The sequence below is a fragment of the Papaver somniferum genome, chromosome 9 (genome assembly GCF_003573695.1).
Source record: "Papaver somniferum cultivar HN1 chromosome 9, ASM357369v1, whole genome shotgun sequence".
Classification (NCBI taxonomy): Eukaryota; Viridiplantae; Streptophyta; class Magnoliopsida; order Ranunculales; family Papaveraceae; genus Papaver; species Papaver somniferum.
This window is the reverse complement of record NC_039366.1, coordinates 174,468,537-174,484,031: the sequence shown is the minus strand read 5'-3', so window position 1 is coordinate 174,484,031 and position 15,495 is coordinate 174,468,537. Positions and strand designations below refer to the sequence as shown.

The following is a 15,495-nucleotide window of genomic DNA, read 5'->3' as shown; positions in this document are numbered from 1 at the left end:
CAAATTCTGATTTTTGGGCCATCGTACATTCGGAACTTTAAAAAAAAAATTATCCTCCGAATATTACAAGTTCAAAACAAACCACGCCATGGCTCTAGGTGGTTCCAAGGGCCAATATAGAAGGTTAGACAGCCCATATTCGGAAGTTTGGGTAACTGTTTAACTTCCGATTATTTCAATTTCAAAATTTGAAAAGTATCAGTTTTTCCCAAATTCTGATTTTTGGGCCATATTACATAATCGGAAGTTTAATTTTTATTACCCTTTCGATTATTCTAACCTAATATTACAATCGGAACCAAACAACACCATAATCGGAAAGAAAGTTGACTCATAACATAACCGAATATTACAATCGGTAGTTTGTTTACCACAACCCACGCTCTATAAATAGCACAATCTTTTTTTTCGGCAAAAGCAATATCCATGTTTTTTGTTATGAAAATTAAAACTGAAGAGAGGAAAGAGTTTGGTGCAATTGGGGTGATAGATATGAGTTTCTTCATATAGTTTTAGGGTCCAACGGCTCTTTTTGTTTTTCCCAAAAACTCCAACGGCTAATTTGACGAAAGTTGAATGTGGAGAAACCAATAATCGGTAGGTATTGGATTTAGCATATCTACCGATTATGGTAGCTTTCAAAATTTGAATTTGCGGCAACTTATAATCGGTAGGTTTTGTAATATATTTAACTCCCGATTAACGCTGAATCCAAAACACGAACCAAGAAATACTGCACCGACTACAATCGGAAGTCTGGGAAATATTTTGGCTTCCGATTGCATTCGGAGGGTAACAATGTTATCATATCCTCCGAATATATAAGGCTAATTTCGCCATTACGAATTACGCGAGATAAGGGTTGGCTACATTTTCCCTTTGGGTGACCTTTTTTGTTTTATTTTTGGCCCCTAAATCCTTTTGAGTGGCCCCTAAAAACGCCAGGTAAGAAAAGGGTGAAATGGTAAAAATTTGCGATTGTTGGACTCCAGAAATTTCAAATTTAGAAGAAGCACCGTGATGATTTTGTTAAGAATCTTACAATACATTTTCGAGATTAAAACAAATGGAGAAGCGAGAGTGAGAAATTTAGGTGGAGAAATTGTGTATATGACAGATTAATAGAAGAAGGCGAAGGATTGATAAGAAGAGGTAAAATCAGTAAGTGAAATTCCACCATTTTGTCCATTTTGAGATTTTACTTTTAATTAAAACTCTTTGCATCTGTAGTTTAAGGGACAATTTGTGACAAAGAAATACTCTCAAGTTCCCAGGGATGATTAAGAGCAAGTGTTAAACCAATTTCGATGCAAAACTTTTGTTTTCTGATTGTTAAAGAAAAATTGAAATTCAAGTTTTTCAAGTTGAGAAATTAAGGTTTTTATGTAGCGATGATAGTTGGAGGAGAATCTGGCCATTCGGACTTTACAATGGAAAAACTTTCAGCGTGTTGGAATATTTAAGTACCTAAGTTGGATGTCAATCCAAGGGGAGTTTTGACCATATCTAAATTGAGATTAAGTAATAGCATTTTGCATGTTAGGAATCTTAGGATAATCCAGCATAGAAATCAGTTATCCTTGAAGTTAGGCAGTTACAAATTAGAACCCTAGTTTAAGCTAGTTTTGGGAATTGCCAACTATACGATTAGATGAAATTCGTTTAAAACGCTTAGCAGGTGCTAAAACCATATCTCCATCAAACCCCAATGAGATAAATGATACTTGAACCATTATTTTTGAAGGTTTGGTAGTCACGTTTTAAGCAGTTCAGCTCGAGGGTTTCAGTGGTTGTGTCTTGTATGTGTTGAGTAAGATGGCATGGATACTTGATGAAGTCAAGCATATTGCATGGGTTGTGTGAGGAAAAGGGTACAGGTTAATGCATTGCTATCACTCATTTTCTTTTGATATATTTTTACTGTTCTGGGAAAGTAAAGATTTTAACCAAATTTCTCAATGTGTAGGTTTGTAAGTTATGAAGTTGGATTTGGGGTTCAAGTAAATATATCCAGGTAAATTTTTAACTGGTACTAAGTTGAAAATGTGCTCTTTTTGGTGATCAGATTTATGATTTTATTAGAAAAACAAAATATGAGCATATCTTAGCATTAGTTGTTGTATCTACTCCAACATGAATTGATCCTTGATCTAAGATGGTTTTTGCTTGATGGACGTGGAAAGTTATTTTGGATGATTTTATGATCTCAGTGTTAACTTGAATTACTTGTATGATGTTGAGCAATGTTTCTTGATCAAGTTGAATTAAAAAAATAGCACTTGGTTTGTTGAATTAAAAAATAACACTTGGTTGAGATGGTGACGAATCACCTTAGTTGAAGCATACTTCTAATGACACCCAATATTGATTTGTTGATTGAAATTGATTAAATCATATGCATGATACGTAGTTTGCGTGTCTCAGCAAAGATGGCTTATGCATTGCCTTAACTGCAGTATACTTCCGATGCACCTAGTATTAAGTGTATATACTAATTTAATTTGATTCAGTTGTATCCCAGATGTACGGTTTGTGTGTCTCAAACCATTATGTTAGTTGAATATGCATGTAAAGTTAATAGAAATATTTGGTCCTCATTGGACCATTGCTGAATACTTATTTGTTTTGGGTTATCATATTATGATTATGTATCAAATTGTCCAATAAAGACATGTAATTATTATTTTATGCTAACATGCATGTATGACCAATTCAATGAATTAAGAGTTGAGACGCAAATTACGCATTGCACATACGACCTACACAAGTTGAGTTAACCTTGTTAATAATCAATATTAGATGTCATCAACTATGTACTCAAGTTAAAAGTGATTGTGTCGTATATCTTGATGATGTGCGACATTTAATTCAATTTGACGAAGACTCGTTCATCTGCATGTGTTTTGTTCAACTTCATAGATATGTTTTTTTGTTTTTACTAGTGTCTTGTAAGTTGATAACTGTCTATATTAGCAAGAAGCAGTATTTTATTGCAACAGATATACAGTTATATTGTAGAATGAAGAACTTTATACATGTAAACAACACCGTAGATAGTCTGACAATTATACATCTGTGTAAACAATCAGTTCACGTAAATAGCGAGACACAACTTTCCATTTCATGCAGATCAGTAACTTTCGAATTGAATAATCTCATGTAAACTCGCTGGATACACTATGTGCTTTCGACACTGCTAATATGACAGCCAACACATATGGTAAGTAGCTTAACCTATTTAGCCTGATTGAGAAGTTATGTAACACAGAGTCAGACTACTTATTGGTCTAAATAAGACTGAGAATGCGTCTACAATTTGAATCTGATCCTCCATTTCTCTTGCAAATAAAAGAAGAAGGAACAAATGCCTTCGTACATTTCTCTTGCAAATCTAATCCTCTAAGATTGAGTATTATATAAGGATATTGAAAGACTTTGTGAAAGTCTTTCAGATTTTAGTCCCTTTCACAGAAAAGAATAAATCAGATAGTGGACTTTTTTCACTAATTAGACGGCGTTAAGTACTGTGGTCCGTGGAACGTCAGTGCTTCTTCTTCTTCTTTTTTAAGTTTCTGGTACAAGTTGCATTGTTTTTTAATGTTTTTGGTACAAGTTGTAGTACTTGAATATTTCTTTCTTTCGAGGTTTTGACTTTAGAAAAACTGCACCACTCAGACTTTTTTTTTTCCGGTTATGCAGGAATACCACCAGGTTTAACTTCTTATATCAACCAGTTGACTTGCTTATTGATATAGAAGGTGGTGAGATAACTCTAGTTTAACTTCTTATATCAACCAGCTGCTAGATAACATGAGATAATGTGTGGAAAGTCTGGAAAGTCCAAACAGCAGATGTCAGATCGCCAATACTAAACCGCCAGTGTAATTCAGATAGCTTTGTCAAGCTGCTACTGTGCCATGTACCGTCCCTAGTCTGCAGTTTTATTCAAGGCTCAAGCTGCTACTGCGGCATTTACTGTCCCGTGTCCGCATATTTTTCTGCGATAATTAGTTATAAATACTGGATGAGAGGGTAACTCTGATCGTTTTCTTAATCTTAGAAGGATATGTTTGTCTGAGTTTGCCATACACCGAGTAGCCTGAGCAGGTGTTAGGTGCATCTTTTACCCAATAACATTTAGAATCCATCTATTGAGAAACCATGATTTGTTCTTACAGATACAGGCACCCAAACAATTTTGGAAGGGCCACCGCTATTACTTGTGAATATTAAAACGTTTTATTGGATAAGAAAGGTGCTTGACGTGGCATAACGGTTATCACTATTTCCACTTGTGTTCAAGAATCAAGACTCAAGAGCTCTATAAAAACAAAGACTTATTACAGGCCAAAACAAACCAATCACCTTCTTCTGAAAGATGTTGAAGACTCCGTCTCCATTTGTAGTACCTATAAAATTGCCTAGAATATTTTCCAAAACCCTAGTCTCAGCAATCAGTTACATTGTGTTTGCATTCCTTGATTTATTAGACATTGTGTTATGCTTGTTTTATAGATTTATTGATGGTGTTAAAGAAGGAAGCACACACCTCTGTTACTGTAAGAACAGGGGTACACAGAGAAAGTATGTTAATGGTGAGAATGAAGAATATACTGAACTCTCAGAGACTTTTTACGAAAGAAAAAACATTTTTAGAGATATGGGTTTTTTTAAATTGACAAAAGAGAATGAGGAGGGTTTAATCAAGAAAGAGGGGTCTGTAATGGTGAAAAATAGATGGTCTGATTGTAAGTGTGAATCTTGTCTTTCATGGCAGAAATTTGAAGATCAGAATCTTCATGTCGCTGTTAAACAACCATCACCAATAGGTACTGACTCAACACAAAATCGTACTTCACTCTTTGACTGTGGAATCATGGATTTGAAAACAATATTCTGATTTTCTCAATTCATTTTTGTCTACAGAAAATTTGGAGTCAGCTGAAAATGTGATACTTTTACATGGGTTTCTATCTTCTTCATACCTTTGGACAGAAAATGTGTTCCTTAATCTCTCAAAAAATGGAAATCAGAATTGCAGGTTGTTCGCAGTGGATCTCTTAGGGTTCGGAAAGAGTCCCAAACCAAGTGACTGTTTTTATACAATTAACGATCACTTAGAAATGGTTGAGAAATCTGTGATCGATCAGTTTCAATTGGATTCGTTCCATTTAGTTGCTCACTCTATGGGATGTATAATTGCATTGGGCATAGCTGCTAAGTACCAAAAATCAGTGAAATCAATAACCTTGATTGCTCCTGTAAGTACAATCGCAGTTTATGTTTTGGCAGGGTATGTTTCTGAGCAAGTAAAACGTTTTATGGCTTATTTTCAGGAGACTGATAACTGTTGTTATTGATATTTCAGCCTTACTTTCCTTCATCAACAGAGCAAGCAAGTTTAAATGCACTCAATAGACTAGCTGAGAGGAAAATATGGCCACCGCTATTGTTTGGCTCTTCAGTTATGTCCTGGTATGAACATGTAGGGAGAAGCATTTGTTTCATTATTTGCAGAAATCATAGAACATGGGAATGGCTTCTCAAGCTAGTCACTAGAAAAAGGTAAATTCATTAAGCACTTCATAAAAGAATAAGAAAAATGTGGATGTTTATAAGTATCAGTTTTATGGAACAATCAGTTTGTTAAGAAGTAGTTAATTAGATTGAAATTTTCATTCAGTTAAGTAGGGATCTTACGCCAATTCAGCAATATGAATGCCTAAAAGTAATCTCTCACCAGTATTATGTCTGTGCATGTGTTTTCAGGGAGCTTTCATTCCTGTTCATGGACTTGACTAGGCACACGCATCATTCAGCCTGGCATACCATGCATAATGTAATATGTGGAGGAGCAAAATTAATAGACAGGTATCTTGAGGCTGTGACTTCGTCAGAACTCATGCTAACAGTTATCCAAGGTGATAAAGATGAAGTAGTTCCTTCAGAGTGCATTCACAATATAAAGTTGAAGGTGCCTTCTGCAGAGATTAGGATAATCCCTAATGCTAATCACAATTCTCCAATTCTCGATAGGAAAGAGGATATTTGTAAGGATTTAGAACACATTTGGTTTTCTTCTGCGGAGAAGTACGAGCAGAAGATTTTGTAGTCACGGATTTAGATCAACAGTCAAAGAGGCTACGACGATGAAAATCAACTAATAGTTTTGTTCATTCTCATTGGTTGGGGTGGTTCCTAAGTTTATCATCTTCATTTGTGGACTGATTGAACTCACTTCGAGTTAAGTTGAGCACTCATTTGGCTGATGAACATAGTTCCGCAGAAATTTGGGCACATGATACATCTCTATTTAACTTTTGGTTTTTTCTACACACGGAGGATTTCCCCATGTGCCATATATTTGTATTTATTTTCGGCGTGGAGAAGTTGCAATTTTCGGCGTGGAGAAGTTGCAATATTCAATACATTGCGGCATTGCGGCATTTCCGTTTACAAGGCATAAAATGCAAACTTTGATTTTGTAGTGAGACCTTAACAAGCTGTCAGATCAACAACAGCCCGTCTAGCTCAGTTGGTAGAGCGCAAGGCTCTTAACCTTGTGGTCGTGGGTTCGAGCCCCACGGTGGGCGTTTTTTTTTTTTTTTTTTTTTTTTTTTTTTTTCCTTTGGATCTTTTCAGTTTGCAGTTCAGTAGAATCTGCAGTTCCTCTCCTTCCTATGTCCACCATATTGGAATGGTAGGAGACTCCAGAACTGTTTGATGAGTCTTGTACTCTTCTTTCTCGACATAGCCAGAAAATAAGGCTATCTAGAAAATGATGCCATAATTTCATAGTCTCAGTGCAGTGTAAAAACAAATGATTCTGCGATTCTTTCACAGAGGCACACATGAAACATAAGCTTGATTGAACTCATCCAGCTCTGTGAAGAACAAGAGGGTTTATTGATGTCATTTTGTACTTGCTTATTTGGATAGTACTTAGTTATAAAAATTTAAGAGCAGGATTGAAAAAAAAAAAGTAGACGTCTCGTTTTATTTAACCCAAACCTGGATTACACCGCTATACCAAATTGATTGAAGAAGTACTGTATATGGCTTCTTGCATAACATCCTCTAATTGAGACGATCAAAAAAAAAAAGAAAAAAACATCCTCTAATCCTTGAGATAAATAAAGCTCTAATGAAACTACTAATGTCATATAAGACGATTTATTAACTACGGATTGGTAAGCAAAATTTTCTTAAAAGTTACAAAAATTGTTGGAAGTTATTTCATGGCATATCATGATTCACCAGGAATGCACTCCAAACATCACATTGAGATTCTCTTTCTGGAGTGAGCTACTTGATCAGCTGGTCCAAAATCTCCATGGTGTCGATATCTCCAGTTGCACCAACTCTACGAAAAAAGAAAAAGAAAAAAAAAAGGTTGTTAGTTTCATTTTGATAAATTTAACAAGTGTGTACATGGACATGCTGAGAAGAGACTGGTCTAAAACCTGTAAGTTCCACCCTTTTCAGCCTGGATAAGAGACGCACAACCTTAACTCCATGGAGAAAAAAGAGATCATAGAGAAGTAAGAAGAGACATGGAAGTGAAAAGACAAAGTGGATACAATCCAAATTTAAGGTTTTCTTGCTTGAGAGAGCCAGAGGAATCCATGGAGCCTTCACTGTAAAAAGGAAAGACAAACAGAACAGTGAATATTTAGTGGGTGAACGAGCATGCATCAACTAGTTTACAAACCTTAATTTACTAGAACTATATTTTCTATAACACTCTTCAAAACTTTTTCCCCCATGAAATGAAGCAAAATAAACCCTAAAATTGATGACTTGTAGCCTCATTACCGTGTGCCAGACAGACATCTCTTTAAGTGATTCTAGGTGTGAATGAAGCAAAAATGAGAAGGTGGTTAGAGAAGCAAAACAATTAAAAAGAACCATACGACCCATACAAATTCCATTTTTATTTTAGATAATAGAACTTTGTATACAACAAATTGCTTAAAGTGCATAAATAAATATACATTTCCATTGATCATAATAACACTTCAAGAATACATCTTACACAGTAATATTTGAGGTTATGATTTCAATGAAATCTTAAAACACAAAAATATTTTTTAAGATTTACCATCGATATTACAATGAGAAACAACTCTAAGCCAATTAAAGATCCCTTTAGATATTGCAGATCCCATAAAAAGAGAGGAAGAAGAGCAAAGAAAGAAAGAAAGAAAGAAACAAGAGTTGGTGCAAATTGTTAGACCATTAAGGATATTTCAAAAGGCTCAAAATAACTTTAATGGAGTACTATTTAAACTTCTTTAAGTTAGTCCTACTCTGATAAATGCAAGAGGAGAAAGGCTTAAATGGCAAGGTGTTTTTCGGTTAGTTTAAGTAGAGAGACAGACAGACAGACAGACAGACAGACAGAATGAATAAGAGGAGCGACGCTACCCAAGATCTAGATTGGTGCTCTAAGAAGGCTGGACAACCCCAGGTTATCCAAAAAAAAAAATAATGTAAAATCGAGATCGGGAGTGGCGGGTTAGAACCTAGCTGCACGGAATTGTTTCGGACCGGAGTAAGTTTTACCGAAAGACCAATTGGGAGGAGCAACATTCTTGGACACAATTCTTTGTCCATCACGTGTTGTGATTCTAAAAGAAAGTGCTTGACCATCAAGGTAAACATTGCTCTGCCAATTCTGACCCCAATTTCTTGACATTGATTTCCAACCAGATTTTGATCCTTTCACTGCCAAAGCTACAACATCTCCAGCTCCACCGACATTTGTTACGAGCACAAGGTTGAAATAAGAATGCCCATTGATTGTGAATCTTATCCCTCCGCTCTTCTTGCAAGTAACCCTGTAATAACAGCAAAATGGGCTTATAAGAAGAAGAAAAAAACAACAGAATGAGAGGGAGATAGAGCATGAATGAATGCATTTAATACCTTCTGTAAGAGACAGGGACGATTCCTGATCTGTAAGTAGCCATTTTGAGATAAACAGGTTCAGCAAGATCAAAATGTTGCTGAGGAGGGTTACACCAGCCACCAGCATTGTTGGGAAGAGCATTGTTTGGTGGACAGAAATTTGTTGCCGTGACAGTAATAGATCCTTTTAAACAATTTGGACTATCAACACATTTGATCTCATAACAAGCTCCACATGTTGATCCTTTGTTGAACAAAGCAGTACTTAGTGCTGCTGTGTTAGTCCCATAACCCTGAGTATATAAATTTCCATATCCACAAGCTCCTCCTGATGGAACCAAGCGTAATAAAGCATAATTAAGATTTGACACTCTTGAAATAGAAACAATTACAAGATTTTGATGATTCAAACTAAGTTCTGTTTTGTTCTTACCCATTGTGCCAGAAGCATCAGCTTCCCCATAGAAAGTAGCATGTGCACTATTCCAACCATATGATCCATAGACTTTAGCACTTCTCAAAAATGTGAGAAAGATTATCAAGGAAAACCCAAGGAAACACTTCATTTTTGCCTGTACACAAAATAGGAAATTAATTCAAGGTTTTCAGACAAACAAACAAAAAACTTCAGAGATTTGATTGGTTTTGTATAAGAGAGTTTCGAGAGCTCTTACAAATGGCTGAATCTGCAACCCAAGCTGTCAAGAAAATAGAGTGAGAGTGGGATGTGAGAGTGATTGAGGAATATGAGATGATATGAGTGGTGAATTTATAGAAGTCCAAAGAAAGGTGAAAGGAAATTGGAATAACCAAATGAATGAAAAGCAGCTGGCAGTATGGGAAAGCAAAAACAAGTACCCGTTTGTAGAAACAAATAACTGCAATTACAATTATTAGACAACTAGCAAGAACTCTCCTATCCACTTATTTACTCAACCCATTTTTGTCTCAAGTCCGAAACTAGTAAACTATGTATTTTGTGATTGTTAGACATTGACCTATTTTCCATTCCCTTGAAATTCTTGGGAATTGCCATGAAATAATCTATAATGGCAATTACAGTATATTTTTTTTTACTCCTAATTTTTTTGGTGTTTGGTGGCTCTTGAAAGAATAAGTTCCTTTACTTTAACTAACTAGGTAGTAACTCATATAGGGAGAGGACTTTTAAAGCATGCATCAAGAATCCTATCATTAATTATGTCTATATGTTCTGAACTCAACAAAATGATTAGAGCTAATGTGTCATTAGTTCAAACTATTAATTCGTTTTGGATTTCGTATGAACTGTTTAAATATTCAATGACTCATCAACAAATCACATGGGTTAATATACTCCCTCCCTGCCTACTATATAGGGGGAGTATGACATTTTCTTTGTATCATTAGATAGGCGGAATGACAATTTCAAAATGATTTTTATCCATCGTACCCTTATTTATGTTGTTTGGTTATCCTCACATTTAAGTTTATGTTTCTAACATAGGGAATATAATAAGGGGAAAAACAGAAAAAATCATGGATATTTATGAAATCAAAAAAAAATTCTTAATATAAGACATTTGGTCCCTCCGCCTATATATGCTATGCAGAGGGAGTATATGATTATTAGAAGCTTTGACTAAAAGGTCCAAATGATTCCACCTCTATGACTGTTTCTTATTCTTAATAACCTGGAAAACCTTTAGTTTAAGCGAAATTTTTTCCAGATAACTTATACGCCTCAACTTTAGGATCTTAAAAATACATCATTAAAGTGTTCTCTCATGTGGCAAACAGTCCAGCTTCAAAGAATTATTGACAATTGAATTGACACCACCTATGACCCTCTCTCTTTCAGTGTTCATTCATTCTTCTCTTTTTGTAACAATCTTACCTGTTCTTGCATTTAGATTATCTTCATTGGTTTCCTCTCTCTTTCAGTGTTCATTCATTCTTCTCTTTTTGTAACAATCTTACCTGTTCTTGCATTTAGATTATCCTCATTGGTTTCAAGCTATGCAATTTCATTAAAGTAATAAAGACTAATTCTCAACTTTACAGCCTTTAGGCAACTTAATGTGTCATATTGCATGTCCATCTCTCTGTGGGTTGATTCCGCTACTTATCCTCGCATCCAATTCTAACTTTTCCCTATATTAATGTCCAGTGAATATTCTTTCGGATTGAGTTTATATATTCAATGTATCTTGCTACTTTTGACATCTTTAATTCCTATGAGTTGACCACAGTTTTCAAGAAAACTGTGGTTTTGACAAAAATAAAAAGAATTAGTAAAAATCTAAAATGTTCATATGCTTTTAAACATATAGGCATTAAGGCCGGTTTCTGATGCACACTAGTTTATTTTTCCATTTGTCATGCTAGATAGCCAGACAAATTACTCGAGTCATTATGGGAAAAGTGTTTAATGTAGACTTTCTATCAAGCAGTCATGTGGATAGCGTCAGCGATACATTGATCACTGGTGTTGGAGGTACCATTGCTCGATGGTTATTCTATCGGCTATTTTGTAACAGTTATTTCTCCCTACTTCATCCTTTTATATATATGCCCCTATTTCATTAATTTACGCACACCCATTTTTACATAAATTTTACGCTTTTTTTCTATTTCTTTCACCTTTATTCTAAATTTACTTACTTTAAACTCCATAATTAATGGCGAATTTTGATGAACAGATGCAACTTCATATGGATCGGTTTAAATCACAACAAGAAATAGTTTGTGTATGTTGCGACAACTTGACGAAGAGGAAGATGAAAACTGAAAACTAAACAACACTATGATGCTCATACATTCGGCAATATTCCTAGCCAAAAGAAGTATTCAAATGAAAATATACGTATTGAGGGAGAGATGAGTACCACCAAGTTGATGCACGATAAATTTTTTCTCGATTTTGTGTTCTTTAATCAAGATTCCAACGTCGATTCTGCATGCCCGACACTTGGTGATTAAGATTATTACTGAGCTTTATCATGTACAACCTCAATTTAATTATCAGTTTGATGCATTGAATATTAAAGGACATAGTCTTGAACAAATTAAGGTTATGGCGAACCTGTGCATTCGAATGATAGGTACCTTTTTATAGGCAAAACAACTTCATACAAGTATATTTCATTGTATTGCAAAGTAATAATTAATCATTCTGGTCCAACGTATTTATGAAAACCAACCGAGTGAAGATGTTAGAGAAATATTAAAGCAAAACAAGGATAGGAGGATCTCATGAATGTTAGGTAGTGTTGACTGTATGCATTGGAAATTGCTGGGATACCCTACTTATTAAACCGGTAAATATAGGGTCATTTTCCAAAACCAACTATTATCCTTGAAGTTGTTGTTTCTTATGATTGTTAGATATGACATGCTTTTTTTTTTCCTTCCTGGTTTACAATATGACATTAATGTTGTGCAGAAATCACCTCGATCTAAAACATATAACTTGTCCCTAGGTCCATTTCACAATCAACGACCATCAACACAGTCATGGGTATTATCTTGCAGATGAGATTTATTCAAAATGGTTAACCTTAGTTCAACGTTACCAACATCCCCTGACAGCGAATTGGGTTCGTACCAGTATTTTAACAGTAGACAAATATATTTGGGGGAAAGATGTGGACATGATTTTAAATCTAAAGCGGGAGCTCGTTTTCGTTTCTGGGCCATATTGTTGTTTAAGAGCTCGTGAAATGCAGAAGATTGTGTTAACTTGCATAGTTCTGCATAACATGGTAATTCGGGAAATTCGTCGTCATAAGGATTGGACTAACTATGATTATAAAGATTTGAGGCCTAAGATTCAACCAGAAAAGGGGATACTGGCAACGATTATGCGCAAATAATTAATTACCTTCAGAACCAGAATTTGTATGACAGGTTTAGAGAAGATTTGAAAGTGAAGCTTTGGGAAGAGTACGGAAGATCCGACGAGCGTGACTTATAAGTTTTATTTAATTATTAGTACTTTGTAATTTGTTATGCAATATTAATTTTTATAAAAATATTCAATTTCTACTTAGCGGTTTTCATTTGATTGTTAATCTGTTTGTAATTCGTTATTCATTATTAACTATTATAAAATTATTTAATTACGGTTTCAGTTGATCGGGCGACAAAAAATCGATCGTCGATGGCTATTTTTCCAAATTGAAAAGTCGGGAGTCTAACAACCACACCCAACAGCTCGCTTAACAATCTGTGTGGACAAACTCCAATATACTTTTGAGAGAATCAACTAGACATTACTACTCAATCTCAAGAAAAGTATATCCAAGAGTTGTATCTCAATTTCTCAATTCAATCTGCAATCAACAAATAGGAATTTGCGAGCCAGGTTGAATATAAGAGAAATAACTTGAACGGTACCAAAGACCAATGTTCAAGGATCAATCAATTTCAATCAACAACCAAAGGTTGGATTTACCAATTAATCGATTCAACGCACAACCTGTGATATTTCAATTATATAACAAAACATAATGCGGAAAAGAAATAACACAGACACCAGAAATTTTGTTAACGAGGAAACCGCAAATGCAGAAAAACCCTGGGACCTAGTCCAGATTTGAACACCATACTGTATTAAGTCGCTACAGACACTAGCCTATTACCAAGCTAACTTCGGTCTGGAATGTAGTTGAGCCCTAATCAATCTCACACTGATCAAGGTACAGTTGAGTTCCTTACGCCTCTTGAACCACGTCGGATTCTGCACACTTCATTCCCTTAGCTGATCTCACCCACAACTAAGAGTTTCTATGATCCAAAGTCGAAGACTTGATAAACAAATTTGTATCACACAGAAAAGTCTATTGAATAGATAAATCTGTCCCCCACAGATATACCTATGAGTTTTGTTCCGTCTTTTGATAAATCAAAGTGAACATGAACCAATTGATAATCCAGACTTATATTCCCGAAGAACATCCTAGTATTATCAATCACCTCACAATAATCTTAATCGATTAACGAAACAAGATATTGTGGAACCACAAACGATGAGACGAAGATGTTTGTGACTACTTTTCGATCTTTCCTATCGGAGAATAAATCTCGAGCAAATCTTAAAGAAGATAGTACTCAATTTATTTGTGATTTCCCGAATTACTAAACCTCCTTTGCTAAAGGATTACAACCTAATTGAAGCATCAAGTTTAGATTATCGATTTTAAGAATCATATTTACAAAACGCAGACCAAATAAATCCCGAACCCTCTGATACATTTTAAATGAAAATCTCTCAAGTGGTATGTATACATTAATGTGTTATTTTACAGAAAAATAGAGAATACATATACATGAAAGATACGTAACGTTCTCAATCCGCTAAAGCTTTAAACTAAGGAAACATATATCCTCAAGCGAGCCATCACTTTTGATAACTGAAAAACACTGAAGTGGGAACGAGTGAGCACATCATCCCGAAAGGGGTGCCCATTGGAAACGTATAACTCTCAAGTAATCACTAACATGCTTCACAGTTCTAGAATAAAATTAATTGAAAGAAAGAGTAATGCATCTATGTATTCAATAATTTATGCAAAAAGAAGCAAGTGTCACTCTAACCTCGCCAAACTCATTGGAAAAGACGATGCGAGAGCAACCCTAATCAATAATAATAACATCGTCCACACAGAGTGCCCATACAAACCATGATTCAGAATATTACCATCAAGATCAGAAAGTTAAACAAACAAGTATAACATGCACACGAGTGATTTCCCAAAAATAAAATAGTATATAATAATAATCAAACGGATGACTTACCGTCCTACTAATACTATTGCCGACGGATGACTTACCGCCATACTATCTTAATAAACAATAATATTCAAACGGATGACTTACCGGCCTACTAAATGAAATAGTTATAATAATATTCAAACGGATGACTTACCACTCTACTAATACTATTGCTGACGAATGACTTACCGCCCTACTTAACTTAGCTAGGAGCCGTGGGGAAACACAGACACTCTTCGCAGGAAAATCTCACAATGCATATCACACACAATACATCATTCATACAGATTCAACATATACATCATACTCAAAGATACATGAGTAGTACATAAAAATACTCGCAATGTACACAGATAGTAAAGTCTCATCATGCTCGCAGACAAATAAAGCTCAATGATTACAACAAGGTTACATAGTTCCCACCTGTTTTGATGACAAGACACGCCTACCTTGAAATCTACAATCAACAGGTTCATCTTTTGAATCGATCGTTGTTATTATAGAATATAACTTTGTGTAAAGGATTGGTTAGAACCCAAACTCCATCATCACCATGATTATCAATATCACCAACACCATTAACTATCTTCAATCACCTCCATCACCATCTATTTAAGCAACTCCATAATATTTCCTCTCTAGTTACTACTACTAACTCTCAATATTCCCAACCTCTCTAGCTTCTTGATTTCACTTCTCATCTCACAAGCTTTCTAACCCATCCCTCACTATTCTATCTCTCATGGAATTTCTCAACTAAACCATCACTCTTTTTTACTCTTACCTATTTTTTTCTCTACCTATATTTATCCCCTCCGATATCTTTCTCAC

At 35.1% G+C, this 15,495-nt stretch overlaps 2 protein-coding genes and 1 non-coding gene across 8 annotated transcripts; 2 read left to right on the top strand and 1 right to left on the bottom strand.

Moving 5' to 3' along the window:
• The first annotated feature begins 1,045 nt into the window (after window positions 1–1,045).
• LOC113308854 (probable lysophospholipase BODYGUARD 4) lies at window positions 1,046–6,797 on the top strand. 6 transcript variants are annotated; one of them, XM_026557302.1, is made up of 8 exons: window positions 1,058–1,152; window positions 1,745–1,877; window positions 1,967–2,014; window positions 3,700–3,711; window positions 3,799–4,829; window positions 4,927–5,261; window positions 5,369–5,565; window positions 5,770–6,797. In XM_026557302.1, the coding sequence occupies exons 5-8, from the start codon at window positions 4,379–4,381 to the stop codon at window positions 6,110–6,112; spliced, it is 1,326 nt and encodes a 441-aa protein (XP_026413087.1). In that variant the 5' UTR covers window positions 1,058–1,152; window positions 1,745–1,877; window positions 1,967–2,014; window positions 3,700–3,711; window positions 3,799–4,378; the 3' UTR covers window positions 6,113–6,797. The 6 variants fall into 6 exon arrangements, with proteins under 6 accessions (XP_026413084.1, XP_026413087.1, XP_026413086.1 ...); XM_026557301.1 differs by having other exon boundaries at window positions 1,745–1,871; window positions 3,700–4,829; XM_026557297.1 differs by having other exon boundaries at window positions 3,700–4,829.
• On the top strand, window positions 6,521–6,593 carry TRNAK-CUU. The gene has a single exon. It is a non-coding gene; the product is annotated as a tRNA-Lys (tRNA).
• A 176-nt stretch (window positions 6,798–6,973) lies between the features above and the next one.
• Window positions 6,974–9,671, bottom strand: LOC113308855 (expansin-A1-like). Its single transcript, XM_026557303.1, has 6 exons — window positions 9,585–9,671; window positions 9,344–9,482; window positions 8,929–9,238; window positions 8,526–8,840; window positions 7,464–7,637; window positions 6,974–7,363 (listed from the first exon to the last, which is right to left on the bottom strand). Exons 2-5 carry the CDS (start codon window positions 9,474–9,476, stop codon window positions 7,532–7,534), a joined length of 864 nt encoding a protein of 287 aa, XP_026413088.1. The 5' UTR covers window positions 9,477–9,482; window positions 9,585–9,671; the 3' UTR covers window positions 6,974–7,363; window positions 7,464–7,531.
• Window positions 9,672–15,495: the final 5,824 nt, after the last annotated feature.

What these genes read in the sequence shown, in the direction of transcription:
- LOC113308854 (XM_026557299.1), top strand. Translation starts at nt 4,379, where the DNA reads ATGTTGAAGACTCCGTCTCCATTTGTAGTACCTATAAAATTGCCTAGA. An exon ending in CAATAACCTTGATTGCTCCT is followed by an intron (nt 5,262 to 5,368) that starts GTAAGTACAATC and finishes TTGATATTTCAG; the next exon opens with CCTTACTTTCCTTCATCAAC. An exon ending in AAGCTAGTCACTAGAAAAAG is followed by an intron (nt 5,566 to 5,769) that starts GTAAATTCATTA and finishes ATGTGTTTTCAG; the next exon opens with GGAGCTTTCATTCCTGTTCA.
- LOC113308855 (XM_026557303.1), bottom strand. Translation starts at nt 9,476, where the DNA reads ATGAAGTGTTTCCTTGGGTTTTCCTTGATAATCTTTCTCACATTTTTG. An exon ending in TGATGCTTCTGGCACAATGG is followed by an intron (nt 9,239 to 9,343) that starts GTAAGAACAAAA and finishes TGGTTCCATCAG; the next exon opens with GAGGAGCTTGTGGATATGGA. An exon ending in GTCCCTGTCTCTTACAGAAG is followed by an intron (nt 8,841 to 8,928) that starts GTATTAAATGCA and finishes CTGTTATTACAG; the next exon opens with GGTTACTTGCAAGAAGAGCG.